This window comes from Anastrepha ludens, chromosome 6, assembly GCF_028408465.1.
Source record: "Anastrepha ludens isolate Willacy chromosome 6, idAnaLude1.1, whole genome shotgun sequence".
Lineage (NCBI taxonomy): Eukaryota > Metazoa > Arthropoda > Insecta > Diptera > Tephritidae > Anastrepha > Anastrepha ludens.
This window is the reverse complement of record NC_071502.1, coordinates 1,772,547-1,789,006: the sequence shown is the minus strand read 5'-3', so window position 1 is coordinate 1,789,006 and position 16,460 is coordinate 1,772,547. Positions and strand designations below refer to the sequence as shown.

The following is a 16,460-nucleotide window of genomic DNA, read 5'->3' as shown; positions in this document are numbered from 1 at the left end:
ACTGCAAACGGCAGATATTTTTATGAGGAGCTTTTTCATGGCAGAAATACATTCGGAGGTTTGCCATTGCCTGCCGAGGGGCGACCGCTAGTAGAAAAATGTTTTTCTGAATTCTGGTGTTTCACCGAGATTCGAACCGACGTTCTCTCTGTGAATTCCGAATGGTAGACACGCACCAACCCATTCGGCTACGGTGCCCGCCGAATTATGATTTTATATTAATATTTTTTAAAGTGGCAAGTAACAAGTAACAAAATCGTTTCTTTTTTTTTCCTGCCGCTTCTTTCAAGTGCAAATAAAACTGAAATTTGCATTGTTTACGATATTCACTACTGGCTGGAAAGCGCTTACTTTCTCTTTCTCTCCTCCTCTTGTCCATTATGTTGCCCACATAAATTGCTACGTAACTCGCATATGATATTATTTATTCCAAGCGTTTAGCTGAGCGTCGACGAGTGCAAATGTCAAAACGCCTTAATGTAAGGGTGATGAATGTAAAATTATTCAAATTTGCTAAGAATTAACATTATAAAAAGACGAGTAACAACACAAAGGATAGCAATAACAAATAGCAAAAACATAAAACGACTGATATCTGAAGTTGCTTGGGAACTGAATTGTAGATAGTCAGCAAAAAAGAGGGGATACTGAAAGGTGCAAGGGATGTGTGCACATCCAAAAACAAATGGGCAAAGTTTGTCTCTGTGTCATCAAGGTGTCAAAACGCTGATAAGTCAATGAGCAATAGACTCAAGTGTCGGGAAAAAAACAAAGATGATTATGTAAACGCTAAGCGGTAATTTGAGTGCCGGTTGTACCAACAGAAAAAGCAACAATGCTAGCAGTAACTATGCTCTCATCAATATATTTGGCTGACAAGAAGCTTACAGCTATTGCATGGCGGCAACTGCACCATTTACAATATATTGATTTACATAGCCGCTTACAGAGGTGCCCAATGACTTGCAGAACCGGGATTATTTCCTATGGGAATGAGAAAATGTATGCATATGTACGTTCATGAATTTTAGCCTACCTTCAGGCTCTGCACTTACGAGTACCGACAGCATACTTTCTCTGTTGGTATATTCCATTGAAGCAACAGCGGGATTATGTTTTCTAAGGCATCTATCGTATGTGGCATAACATTGGCAAGTAAAGCCAGTTGTAAGAGGCGTTATGAATGGAAAAGAAGAGAAATATAGTAGATACAGCAGCGGTTGTTTACATTGCCGTCTCTTGAGTAGTTTATATGGAAGTATTATTAGCATTGGAATTATGTTTTGCTTGGTTAGAAAACTGATATTATATTTTGGAGCAGACACAAATCGTAAAATAATTTCTTCTATGTTTTCTTTTTGCACAAAATATGAAGTTAGCCGTGAACATTTTCGTGTGATAATCAATTAAATCAACGTATCAACGATTGGTGTGCCAACAAAAATCGATACAGTGCGTGAATTGTGATTCCGAAATTGTCTTGCACCTTTATACCGTGCGGCATGCTTGAACATTGGTTCTACTTGCACACATTTGACATGCCATGAACATTTGGTCGTTAGAAAAATATGCTCGCATTGCATACCGCATTACTCGAGAATGGGCCAAAAAAGCTTCGATTGTTGCAAGGAAAAGTTGAAAAAATTCTATACGCTTACAATTTAGATGAGAAAACAGGGCATATGAACCCGAAACTAGACAACAGTCAAGTGTATGGGTGTTTAAGACGACCCAGACGAAGATTTTCACTCACGGAACACAAATAGTTGCCTGTTTTTTCCGAATATTTGGACATGCCGCTACCGTGCCATTAGAGCGGCAAATTTTGCTTATCTAATATTTAGAAATTTTGAACGATATACCGCCACGAAATAGAGCAAATCGAGATTTCACGCCTTCTCAATATGCAAGATGGAGTTGGAAGCCATACTAGAATAGTTATAATTTTATTTTCTATAATTTTATTTTATATGAATATCAACTTCTAAGAGAATACACTGAAGAAGGAGGTGGCCTAGGGAGACCAAGAAACAAGGGATTTAGATTACCTACTTCAAACAAACCAAGATTTGGTTTTCATGTTTTCAAGCAATCGCAAAATTGTACTGATTTAGCACAACTGGCAATGAGCGGACCATTTTTTTGCCAATACAGATGCGAAATTATGAAATTGTGTTCAAAATGAACTAATTATGACGTTGGAGGTAAAATACTCCACAGAAATGTTCTTCGTGAAATTCTATATAAAATTCTTTATATCATTAACAATAAAATTCCTCTTAGAAATCGATTAATAAAAAAAATTTCGCAAAAAATATCAAAAATTTGGCACAAAATATCAACAATTTTGTAAGCAACTGTTGGAATTTTTATTCACTGTAAAAAATACTGGATTATTACTTTGTTCTATAGAACTGATTTCCTTCAGATATACCTTTAGGATTATAGGTATGCTCGTTTTTCTGCTAAAAATGCTCCTGAATGTCCTTTGCCTTACAGAAGCGGGCTTAAGGTTAGTCCATTTGGTTCTCCGTTGAAATTTACTCGCATAACTATTCTTCAAACACAAAAAAAAAAACCTATGCACCAGTCTATAAGACAAATGCTAATAAAAATGTGTACTAGTGGAGAATTTCTATTCACAAAATCAATTGACTGTGTAGGTGTGTCTGTGTGTATGGATTTGTACTTACCTCAATTATATTCTTATTCGTAAGTGACTCGTGTGGCTCATTGTATTCGGTGTATTTGAGCAGGACTTTGTCCATATCAGTGCTAGCATATTGATATAATTTGTTACTTGATGAGAAAATGATAAGGGCGATTTCACAATCACACAGAACCGACAGCTCGTAGGCTTTCTTCATAACGCCAAATTTGCGTTTGTTAAAAGTAACCTGTGAAAAAAGAGGATTCATTAAAATAGTAGAATATATTTTCATACATATTATTACACTGTCAACAACCAAAATTAAAGTAGGTGCCACCAAAATTTTATATACGAAAATTACAATATTTCTATAGAAATATTGAATGCAACTTGTGAGTGGAAGAAGTACTTTACGCGCAGTTTCCTCTGGGGTTTTCCTCCCTTTCCTCATTTATTTTCCTTCTTAGCTAATCTACGTATGAATATAGACGATGCTTTGTATCCTTGAATATGTGCATATGTTACTACAATGTAATGCCTTCGACAACTTGTGCCCTAACTACACATACACAAATACAATGTTTGAGCTCACTCGTGAGGCAATGCCGACCGTCAAGTAGTCCAGCCTTGATTTCCAATTAATCGATTTTCATGTGGCACTCTGAGTGCGTGGCAGGGATAGAAGATGCAGACGCTGGATACAAAGCCCAGACAGACAATGGGACAATACATGCAAGAATACACATGCATAAAAACAATAGCACACACACACACACGTGAGCATGCCTGCAAGCACCACAAGGCTCGCTATCCAAAAGTCGTATAGTCCGTTGTGGTAGCCACTAAATATGAAACACATGAGGGATGGTTGGCACCTCTAACTAGTTTGGTTTTCAGTATCTCCTTCAATTTATTGCAATGCAAGTGCAAGGTAAACCATTAACCGGGTTTCGCTAGAGAGGATATTCAATTACAAGCCGGGCATGCAGCTACCATTGGGCGCGGTGGATGGCGCATTATGTGAGCATGTGAGACTTTTTCTACTGAGTACCATAGGATAAGTATTCATATTTATTGCCTGAGGTGTCCTTTTAATAAGGATATTGTGTTTGAATATCAAGTTATGAGTTTGCGTTTTAAGCAGAATATGTGTCCAAATTTAATGTGTATCGAAGTCAAAGTTTAACCGTTGAACTGATTGACTTAGTTTTTTATCATTCAGATACATAAAAGTAGTACCAGTTACATTGTTATAAGGCAGGCAATGGCAAGCCTTCGAGTATATTTCTGCCATGAAAATGCTCCTGATAAAAATATCTGCTGTTCGGAGTCGGCTTGAAACTTTAGGTCCCTCCATTTGCGGAACAACGTCAAGACGCCCACCACAAATAGGAGGAGGAGCTCGGCGAAATACCCAAAAAGAGTGTACGCGCCAAATATTTATATATATATAATATATAATATGTATATCCATAAATCGATAGCAAATTAAATTTTAGGAAACTACCTGGAAGCTCAAGTCGTTAGCTATAATAGAAATATGCTAAATTCACGTCCAAAGTCTAAAAAGGTCTGGCCAGACCGGGGCGCCCAGCGGAGGGTTAAAGAGTTTTTATTAGTTTACATTATATAAGGTTGTCAAAAAAGTCTTGCGGTATTTTTATTAAATTTTCAATTGTTCATAAAATTGGTTATAATAATGCGATTTAAGTCAAATATGCGCCGTTTTGTTCGATGACGAGTTCCCAACGAGTTGCCAACTTCATAATGCCCCTCTTATAGAAGCTCGCCCTATTGTCAAAAAACTCGGAGAGCCAATTTTCACAGGACTCTCTTGTGGACAACTTCCGACTACCAAGCTCGTTCACCATGGACAGAAATAGGTGATAATCACTTGGTGCGAGATCCGGACTATACGGTGGATGCAAAAGAACCTCCCATCGGAGCTTCTGGCGCGTCACCAAAGATGTGTGTGGCCTGGCGTTGTCCTGATGGAAGACAATTCGGCCTCTGTTGATCAAAGATGGCCTCTTCTGCATGAGTGCTGCATTCAAGCGGTCCAGTTGTTAGCAGTACAGGTCCGAATTGAGCGTTTGGCCATAGGGGAGCAGCTCATAGTGGATGATTCCCTGCCAATCCCACCAAACACACAGAAGAACCTTCCTGGCCGTCAATCCAGGTTTGGCCACCGTCTGGGCAGCTTCACCGCTTTTCGACCACGACCGTTTGCGCTTCACGTTGTCGTAAGTGACCCACTTTTCATCGCCAGTCACCATCCGCTTCAAAAACGGGTCGATTTTGTTGCGATTCAGAAGCGATTCGCATGCATCCATACGGGCAAAAATGTTTTTTTGAGTCAAGTCGTGTGGCACCCATACATCGAGCTTGTTTTTAAATCCAAGCTTCTTCAAATAGTTTATAACGGTTTGATGACTCATGCCCAGCTCTTGGCCAATGCTACGGCTGCTACTATGCCGGTCTCTTTCGATCAACTCAGCGATTTTATCGCAATTTTCGACGACAGGCCTTCCGGACCGTGGCGCATCTTCGATCACCTCTGCACCAGAACGAAAACGTTGAAACCATCTTTGTGTGGTGGAAATGGAAACTGTATCGGGTCCATAAACTGCACAAATTTTATTGGCAGCATGAGATGCATTTTTGTCTTTATCGTAGTAGTACTGTAAAATATGCCGTATTTTCTCTTTATTTTGCTCCATGTTTGCGACGCTATAACTCACGAACGACTAAAAGCAAACCACAATTAATCATCATCGTGTTAGCACGTGAAAAGAGCTTTCCAAAAAGCTCTAGCGTGAACCGATGCGACGAATACAGCTAGAACTACGCGCTTGCAAAGACAAGCTTGCGGAAATACCGCAAGACTTTTTTGACAACCTTATATTTAGGAGGGTGCGCGGGGTTTCCCACTGCTATGACCTAAGCCAACCTAGTAGAATCATAGTGTAGCAATCGACCGCACATACAATTCGTTTGCGATTACGTTGCTTTCCATTACTCTTTATTGGAAGCTGGTTAAATTTAGAAAAGTCTGAACCGATTCGAAAGTTCTTCCAAAAATCTCATTATTTTGGTTCCGTTGATGAAATTAAAAAAAAAAAACTGTTGTATAGACCTTTTAAGTTTGAACTCTTCTATTATCTGTGGTGATTTTTGAAAAAAAAAATATAAATAATAATTTTATTTATAAAAAAACAAAAATCTTTTGTTTGGAGTTATTTTTGGCTCGTATTTTTGTTGGCTTTGGAAATTTAATTTTTCATTTAAATTTTTGTTAAGCAATAGTTAAACAAATAAAATAAAAAGTAAAAATCTTTTAATTTTAAAAATTCATTTCATATTTTTCTATTTTACTCACCTGTCGGTTGCGCTCATCTGTGATGCGTGATATTTGTATTTTTTTCCTACCCATTTTGTACTACTACCACCTTTATGCCTGGTGAATAAATCCCGTTCACTTCGTACAAAAATATCCAAGTGCAACAATCAAGTCTGCACGGCTTACTTTTAAATTTTTTTTATAAAAATATCTCTTCCTCTTTTTCTTCGTGATTTTATTTGATCTCGCCTTTTTAGAGTGCTGCTATTGGCACTATACTAGGGACTGGTATATGGATTGCCACGCACTATTTTTATGGTTTTTGATTTTTGTTTTGTTTTCAGTTTATTTATAAAACGTTATTAAAAGCTTCATTACTTTCAAGGGAAAACCAAGCAATGCCACTCAAAGGCAGATTCAGCTTTTGCTGATGGACGGTTATGCAGTTTTTGTTGTTATTTTATTTCAAATTGTAGGTTTCAGTTGTAATTGAGTGTGGATTCAACAATTGCACAATTTATATTCAAACAGGTAGCGCAGTTGTATAAAATATCCTGCAAAGAAAAGAGAAGAAAGTGGAGTTAAATAAATTTAAGATTTACGATATTAAATTTTACGATATACAGAATTTTATTCTAAGCTAAATCTACTGAAGTTTTGCTTTCATAGAAAAATTGCATTTCTTTGCATTGTGTCATCGAGCCACTCCTTCTTTCATCGATCAAAGCGAAAGTGATTTGTAGGCTGATGGGGAAAAGAGAAGTAGATGAGATGTGTGAATTAGGACAAATTAAATCAATGGAAAACTCACTGAGTACATCGCTGACCCAATTTTAAAGGGCTGCATTTGTGGCAGGAGTGGCAATATAGGAATATACATACATACATTCTATACATATGAAAGTTGGCAAAGTAAATTGTAAAACAATCTTAGAGACAACATAAAATTAAAAATAAAAATAAAAAGGGATTGATTCTCCGTTGCAGTGTCTTTAGTATTAACAGTTTTTGTTGTAAATTTTATAGGTTTTCTTTTATTTTTGCTTCCACTTATGATACCTCATAGCTTGGCTGAGAGCATACAAATTCATTTCATAAGGCGTTTATTCAAGCAAAATATTGATAGTAAGAGAAATGGTAATTAAATGTCGAGAATGCCGAAAAAGCCACCTTTTTTACTTCATGCATTTTTATATTTTATCAACTTCAATACATAGCCCCCCATCTATACCTGCGACAGAACTGGATCTCTTATTTGGTCAGCTCTTTCAAAACGCATGCCGCTTTCTCCTACACAGCTTCAATTGACATACATCTTTTTTCCTCTAAAGCAGATTTTACATTAACTACCGAAGCCGTACGGCGCAAGATCTTACAATTACGACGAATGGTCTAGCACTGGGAGGCTGAACTTGGCTAGATACTTCATGGATTGAGAAGATGCATTGTCTTCCTTTATTGCGCGTTTAACATTTTTCAGTTTAAAAAAATAGTTCTAATGAAAACGAATGCTATGTTTAAGTTAATTTGTTTCCAGAAGCGAGAGGCGATCGCTCGCGGTTGGTGCATGCATTCTTTTCCACAGCACCATAAGTTTCGTTATTTGCAGGTCACACCTCTTAATTAGAAGAGAGTCCAACATCATCAGTAGATAATTTTGCAGAAAATGTAAATTATAAGTTATATGGAGTAAGCCCTCGACGTCTTTGATTGCAGTTTGTGGATGCAAAACGAAGCATTGAAATATTGAAGCTCATAAACATGATTGCCTCACGCCAAGTAAAGCAGAATCTTCTCATAAAAAAACATATGCCATTATCAGGTGTAAAAAAACTCGCACTCTTTCCACGAGCAAACATACACAGCGCCCATCGTCAAGCACCTGTTAATTGCTGCAAACTAGAATTTTATACCCCAGCAAAGGAGGAACGAAAATAATATTTAAATTTCCTATTAGCATATTTCTGTACAGATATTCGTTCGCGGCCTTATGAATCTGCCTGAATAACCATAACAATATCAGCGGCAAGTAACCACGCAACTCGCCCATTATTAACAATTGTGAGCTGACAGCAACACGCAACACTAAATAAAAGCAAATAGTAAACACAGGCATTTAGAGTGTAAACTGTGCATGTACTTTCGCGCTGCTGTGGACGCGTTTGTGTGTTGCCGCAAAGCTGTTCTCTCAGGTAGCAAAGTCTTTCACTTAAAATGTAGCGAGCATAAGCACCTCCGCTTCGACTACTTTTATAATCGTATTGCTCAAACATATCGCTATAATTCAAGCCGAACGCACTGCGTCACTCAATATAAAAACAAACAAAAATCCCAAGAGCAGCACAAGCACACAAACACAATGGTGGTAAGAGGGTTAAAATGTGATATGAAACGGGTCAGAGGAAGCAAGTTTATGTGTTGCTGTTGAGTCGCTGTAGGACACAAGCAAAACAAAAAAACAAAACCGTTAAAGAAAACTTAAAAACAAGCGGCGTATTGCGTAGACTGTTGGTTCATCGGCTACGGGGATGTTGTTACCTTTTGATGTGAAATGGACGTAGAAAGAAAGAAAGTGCGCGAATAATGGAAAGGAAATGAGAAAATCCAGAGAAGTGTATGTAGTTGTAATGAACAAAAAAAGAAATAATGGGCTCTGCCGTTGCCTTAGGTCGTACTCAGTTAAGCCTCACCGCTCCTTAATGTTGCTCATACGCCGCGTACGCCTCCTGGATATGGTTAAACGTGGCTGCCAACACAGTGGCCCATACTTTAGTGTAAAATGCGCTAAACAGACAAAGAGTATATTGTTTGCGAAAGTGTGAGGCAAACTCTGAGTTATAACGAAAGGCAGTAGGCGCTGAAGAAGACAAAAAATGAGAGAAAAGTCTTATGGTAATACAGTTTAAAGGTATTTGTAAGTGCTGTGCCATAATTTCCGCATAACAGTGACTGAATGTGTACACATATGTGTAAATATATTTGAACATGGATGCACGTGTATGGTAGTTTTGCTTGCTTTATGGCTGGGGAGAAACACTGCGGACAAGGTCAGAGAGAACAGTGCGCGATAAGCGGCAGTTAATGAGTGAAATTTTAAAATTTTAAAGCTTTGGGGAAATAATTTTGAAGTTTATTAAACTGAACTTAAGAAAATTTGTACATGATAAGCATCTAATAAAAAAATATGAAAAGTGTAGATCAGATATTCTCTTATGTTCAATATTTGCTTATTTATATATTGGTAATGGTAATGGTTGTACGTGCTAGGCTAAGGCTTGTATGCATTGCGACCGGATTGTTCTATTATGTGTCCCTAAGTGCTTAATTTTAATTATTTAATATTCTGAGGAATCGAACCAGCTCGTTAGGAGGCATTATTTGTGAGTCTTCATCCCCTAGTAGGTACGAGCCCAGGATTCTGTGCCTCCTTTCATTTCAAAAAGTTAAATGAATAAATGGTATGACCGAGTTTTTTTGCTTTTAAACAATGAATCAAATGTGGCACATTTTTAGCAAGCAGCACCAAACCATCTAAGATTTACTCGTAAATAGGTCACTCCTTTGCATCCCTTTGGGATTGACTCAAGCCTACGGTTCACGTTGACATACTAGCTACGTCTCGTCAGCTTGGATGGAAGAAGTCGTACGAAATAAGGCCAGCCGCAGATAGGTATTTGCCTAGAATCGTTTAAGACCATTAATGCTATAAAATCCATATTCCCCATTGATAAAAGTATAGACCAAGAATGTATGCGGCCTGAAAAACGCACTAATCAGTTGCTTCTTTGGGTAGTAATGAGATCTACCAAGTCATTTTAAATACTTTCGGTTATATCTGAGAGCGTATGTTGCCTTAACCATTTGACAATGCGTAGCTAAGTCTTCAACTCTCAATTTCATATTCATTTAATGCTCACTTCCTCTTCCAGGAAAGTGCAATGTTTTTTAAATCCTATCGAAGGATGGGCACAAATTTTAAAACTCTATCTTGCAGCTTCTAGACGCACGATTCGTGTAACTGACGAGTTAACTTCTACAAAATATTAACATGCCTACCTTCGGTTTGTGGAAAAGGAGAACTCAATATACGAGTTAACTTCTACAAAATATTAACATGCCTACCTTCGGTTTGTGGAAAAGGAGAACTCAATATAAACTCACTAGTATTGAAGAGGTGTAGGTAAGTATGTGTGTAAGTTTGTGTACGCATGTGTTGCATGTATGTACGCATGTATATCTTTCTGTTTGCTTAAGGTAAGTAGACTTAACTGTATTAAGCTACAAAAAACCAGCGATTACTGCTGTTTACAAAAATTGTCCTCGTCGGTGGCGCCGACACGTTCCAATTGTAACGACCACTGTCACTGCCATTGTCATTGCCACCACCACCTCCACTGCCACTGACATTGCGACTGTCATGGCTTTTGTCATTATCTCTTCCGCTTCTCCGTTCCCGTTAAATTGTGGGCTCTTAAACCTAAAAGGCGAAAATGCTCAGAGTGTAAATATAAAGCAAACGCAGAAGAAAACTAAAATATAAAAAATAAAAAGCAAACTGAAAATGAAAAGCCGTAAGCCCTACACAGGTCAGTTATCCGCCACACAACGAATTTCATGTATGTACTCACCTACATACTTATGTCTGCTGTACACTCGGAATTAACAGTTGAAGGTATGTTCATTTGTGTGCTTCCTGAATGGGTTACCAACTATTAAATGCACTTTAATTACATACAACTACAAGTGTAATTACAATTCAACATTTTCGGCAACACAAGTAGACGCATAAAAAGGGGGTGAGTGCTACACGTGCCGTACCAAATATAAATATTCATACACTCAAACATAGATATAGGTATATATGTACGCATACACACATACATATAAATTAAGAACTGAAGTAGTCAGTGAACTTTTTACAGATAATTTATCTGCCATTGAAGCTTTTGCTATCGGAACTTTAGCTTACAGAAATACTTAACAACTTGCTCCTAGTTTTATTGAAATAAATAAATAAATCTTTTACCTGGGACAATGAATAAAAATAAATGCAAATACTTTCTTAAAATTTTTTTGGTTTTCTTCTTTCAAAACAGAAAAATTCAAGTCGGCATGTGATATTTTATTAAAAGTCCATAGACACATTTGTGCCTTGCATATACATACATACATATATCAGTATGTTAATCGGCACTAAGAAGTCATAATGGACTTCTCTGTGGCGCAAGGAGGTGTTGTCAAGAAAAAAGGCAATTCATGTTCGAGTGAGCGCAGGTGAAGGTTTTCCGAAAGGGAGCAGGTGAACAAATGCCAAAGCAGTGGAGAAGTCAAGTAACGCCAACTTCAAGGTGAAGGTTAGTTGGTCGTGGTTTTCCTTTCGTTTTCATGTTTCGCGCCACAGGGTGTGGTGGTGGTTCATTTTGACGGTGACGAATAGCGAACACGCGGCATGTACGGCTTTGTTGACAAGGACAGGAAAAACCCTGGGTTAAGGGAATTTACCGTGCGCAATAGAGCGCAAGTGAATGGCCGAATAGACGTTTGGAGGTTAACGACAACGCAAACAATTATGAAGTTGGGCGCAAGTTAAATGGAGTACGAAAAGCGCGAGCTGAGGAAAGCGAATGCTGAGACTTATTCTGAGAAAATAAGGGGGTGAGCATTTGAAGTAACAGCAATAAAAAAAATAATAATTTCAGCAAGAGTGGCTAGCAGTATAGGACAGCAAGCGAAGTTCGACCACTATTCAATTTACACTTTATGGTATTTAAGGTAATTTAATTTTAATTAAGACAAAATATGCTTTTTATAAAACTTTGACTATTTTTTTTTGATTCACAATTTTTATTGATAGCAAAATTTATTGTCATAGGTGTTACGATGAACAGTAAGCTAGAGCTCAGCGCAAGATTAGAGCTCAGACAAGACTGAGGAGTTCACATACTTTAATGTTGCCAAAGCACCCTTTACCTCAGCCATTGATCAGTATGAAACCTGTTGGTTATACCAAAACAAAAAAAAGTAAAAAAAAGTAAAATTATAAATTTATAGTTATGGCAACTCTCCTCTTTCGTGGGGACTAGCATAACAAAAATGAATTGTGAAACACGTTCACCATTTTTTTCATACAACTATTTTGAACGCTTGAATCTGTAACGATATAAATAAATTTTCCAATTTTTGAAGAGAATTCGGTAAATAAATGTAACGAGGTAAATAAATTTTCCAATTTTTGAAGAGAATTCGGCAAGGTGTGTGTTTTGTGGTCGTTTTACATTTCTGATGAAAGTAGCGAACTCCACAATCAATAATTTAACAAAGGTGTTAAATGCACCACGATAGACCGGATTTAGTTCAAATTATTACATCAAAAAGGTTTAATGAATTCGTCAGAAAATCCTTCCGTCTAAGCACCAACTAACAAATTTTGCTTATACTTCAGAGTCAGCGAAAGTTGTTTGGTGCTTTATTCTCGATTAAGAAACTAAATGAAAATTTTTGTAGCCCAATTTTACTTCATTGAAGATTAATTTCAATATTCCATGCAAACTTTTAGGGAATTTTTTAAGCAATTACCCAACTACGCATTCCTCATAACACCTAATAAAACTAAGAAAAAAACAAATTAGCAGAAGGCAATAGAGCTGTAAACAGGAATTTAATAGCCAGGACTGCTGTATACGAGTATATAATATAAAGTGTTGTTCATGCGCACAACAGGGGTATACTTTTCATCTTCTATAATGAATATATCTGCTTAGCATTATATTTACGGTTTTAGACGGATTCTTGATTTAATGCTTAAAAAACTCGCAGCATACAAATATTATTTTAAATAATTACATATTGCCTTTTAATTGATAAGGCAGTGAATATATATAATATTTCTACACATTTTCTCTGAAACACTTTTTTTTATTATTTCCATGGGTGGTATACTTGTTTTTACCAAAATCCGTCAACTCGATAGGTACAAAGCATCTAGAAATAATGAGAAGGAAATAATATTTAAATAAGAAAAAACAACACGAGGCAAATAACGGTTGTTTTGCAGTATGTACATGAGCAAACAAGTTTAAAATAAACAAGTTTTGAAGCAAAATAACTTCAATCCATTGTCTAATGTACGAAATCCAAATGCGCGAAATTCTTGCCAAACTGGGCTTTGTATGTATGTGGAAAGGGCAGTACACCCTAGATAGAGTATTTATGTAAAAAATGTATTGCAGACAACAACAAATTAGAATCTATAACCTTTTAATAAATAATTTACAAAAAAATTGCATATTAATGTAACCGTCAAAAAGACGGTCTTCAGTAGGTGTACACAGGTGTACACTCAATGTCCGCAAATCTGGTCTTAATATGCGCCAAAATAGACTATAAATATTGAAAAATATATGTTTAAAATAGACCATTCATAGTATTTTTTTTTTTGCAGAATTTTATTCATTAAATTGGTTTGTTTCCCTTTAGAGAAAAATTTAATAAAAATCGGCGGACATCAAAATTTTCTCACATTTTTCTTTAAAAAATATTCATAAAACCTTACGGTGGCCCAAATAAATGAAGTATGAGCGAAATTTTCTTAGCGCCTCAAACATTGACCATATTTGACTTTTTCCTATCGCAACCTATAAACGCACGCATTGCTTGCATTGTAAGCACAGCTTTATTGTCAACAAAGCAAATTTTCTTTTGATTTTAAATGTTTCTTAATTTAAATATGTATTTAGCATCAATTTGCAAAGGCCAAGGCATTCTCGGCTGTTGTTAACAAGAATTTAATTATTTCCTCAATATATTTACACAATAAATATTTGGCAATCATGTAAATTTATAACTTTATCTAAGTCAATATGAGATAAAAACGAAAAGATAAGAGCCAGACTATGTTCCTACAGATGTATGTATATATGCATGCGAGTGGGCGTAAGTAGAACTCCACTTTAGTGTTAGGAGTTGATAATATCACAGCCTACAGAATACTTGAATGAAGCTTTGCTACAGAGATATGCTTTGGCCTAAGAAAATGCAGACGAGTCCTAGTAAAAGATTCAATAGGTTTCCAAATAATACAACTTTTAATTTCTGTCAAGTATTCTATCAAAGCTATTGCGGATTTTTTACTTCAATTACCACTCAGACTTTAATTTTCAATTATGCACTGGCAACATGCTCATGTACATATATTTACATATAAATTGCACTAATAGGCAACAAATTATCAGCCATTATACGAATCTTAAAGCTAACAAATAATGAAATGAAACCAAAAAGTGATAACAATAATAACAATAAACACAGTAAAAATGAAAATGAACCACGATAAGAATTTACGTCACTCACTCAACTTCATTTATTTGACGCTATAGAAGAAGGCGCTGCAGAAGAATGAAATGTGAGAGGAAGGTTTCGCTCTCGAAATTTAATAAAATAAGAGGAGCAGCACAATGGTACACACGTGTCTGACATGGGTTCGAGGTGGCATATGTATGTGCACACATTCGTGAACTCCAAACTCAATTGTACAACTACGCACGTACACAGCAGTGCATACATATGTGCACATGAGTGTTTGACAACAACAAATAACACATTTATATTTATACAATGAGTGTGTGAAAAAGCGCCAACGATTGCCTGACCAACCATGCCCCTCATTCCACCTCATCAACCGAACCACTGAGTACTTTGCACAATGTAAATGCAGTGTTGTTGTTGTTGGGCAATAGCGTTGCGGTATGACAAACATTATTCCTATTACACCCACAATGCGTGTGGCATATAATACACCGCGTAATAATAGTCCAATACAAGTCCACTCGTCTCCATGTATGTCTGTTTGTGTGCATGTAAAAAATCATAGGTAATCGAAAATAATTTGTACAGGTAAATGCAAGTATTTTTGTATGAGGAAAGGTCTGTATGCATGTACAATATTTTAATAATAGAACTTAAAAAGCCTTTGTGTGTGTGAGGTGCTTGAAATAGCTCACCAGTTCCAATTAAAGGAACTCTTACCCCATCTAATTATTTAATGTGGGTAAAAATTTTAGTCGACTATTTTTAAGCAACTGAAAGTTGTTGCCTGGTTAAATGAGCCGGCCCACTCTACCCATTTTTTTACATATGTGCTGCAGAGGAGACGTAGGTAGGACTGTCTCCCTTGTACCTGACGTTGTTCCGACATATCGTTAAAAATACTTTTCCGTTTGAATAATTGTCGTAAGAAAACTGAGCCGCGTCATGTGTTGATATGGATAATTTCTTTATTTTTTTATAGGAAAGGTGGAGGTTAGTAGTGCGTGTTATGAGTTGAGGACACGGAAGCTTATTTGAATAAAATACATCAAAAAAAACATAATCAGCATTCAATTACTAAATTATGAACAGTAACTACGAATACTATTCGAGCCACTTCTAGGCAATTGATTTATTTAGAAATGTTCAATTTGATTTATAATTTCATAAACTCAAATGGGCAGAAAATGTTATTATATAATATGTGCTAGAAGATATTTAAAGATTCTTCAAGGGACGTCGAACGGTGTAATTAAATACCCGTCGACAAAATTATTTCAAGAAATACCAGGGATGGTTTTGTATTTCTGATCTCGCAATGTAATTGGAAATCAAGTTTTAGTGAAAAGTTCACCTGCAAGTGGTGTTAGTGACAATTTGACACAATTTTCAGATTGAAAGGAGAAGATATACGCATTGTATTGGAATTAACTTGGAACTTTGGCTCAGTGTTTTAATATTAATATGAAGGTTCCTTTTAGCCGGATGTCACTGTAAGTAGGATGGCTGTTGTTATGACACACTTAGACCTGTTGTAGATCCATTGTGATACCGTGAGGTTGTACAATTTGTGTCATTCGTGACAAACCATGAATGAGACTTGGCCGACATCTTTGTAGTCGCCCTAATTTGATGTAATATTTTTTATATACGCTATCATGAAGTCTTCGCAATTAAGCATAGCTCACATCTCTTATTTCACAGCTGTCAAAACTTCTCGCCGAAGTAATTCAGAGTGCATTTATTTCGCGTTATCCTTATTATCTTTTCTTGTACCATTAGAAATTACAAAAAGACGGTAAAGGTAGGATTTCAGCCCTTTTTTAAGGAAATTTTAAGCAATTTTTATATGAAGTTTTATGTCAATTCTTACTGACTTTTGGATATTTTGCATGGTAAATCTTTAAACCTTGGATGAAAATAAATTAGCTGCGGCTTCATTTTGGGAGTGAAACGTATAGTATTGTAGCTCTCACTAACATCAAACTTACACCGCTGTCAATCACATTTCCGCTAACAAGCTGAATTTGGAGCTTTAAAGTCTAGTACTTACTTACCGAAATTTCAAAAATAAAAGAAAATGTAATATATATCTTCTGTAAACAATGTGTGGAATTTCTTTTGCCAAAATTTTTAGATTAGCAATAAAAAAGCACTTCAGAGAGT

General features: G+C 36.4%; 1 protein-coding gene across 18 annotated transcripts in view; it reads right to left on the bottom strand.

The window, feature by feature from the left end:
* LOC128867489 (myocyte-specific enhancer factor 2) overlaps positions 1 to 16,460 on the bottom strand; it is a 205,278-nt gene that overhangs the window by 9,759 nt on the left and 179,059 nt on the right. For all 18 annotated transcript variants that reach the window (XM_054108723.1, XM_054108735.1, XM_054108737.1 and 15 more), the window contains 2 exons: positions 6,030 to 6,544; positions 2,694 to 2,897 (listed from right to left, as the gene is read on the bottom strand). In XM_054108723.1, coding sequence (XP_053964698.1) covers positions 2,694 to 2,897; positions 6,030 to 6,083 — 258 coding nt within the window. In that variant the 5' untranslated portion in view covers positions 6,084 to 6,544. The remainder of the gene's footprint in view (positions 1 to 2,693; positions 2,898 to 6,029; positions 6,545 to 16,460) is intronic.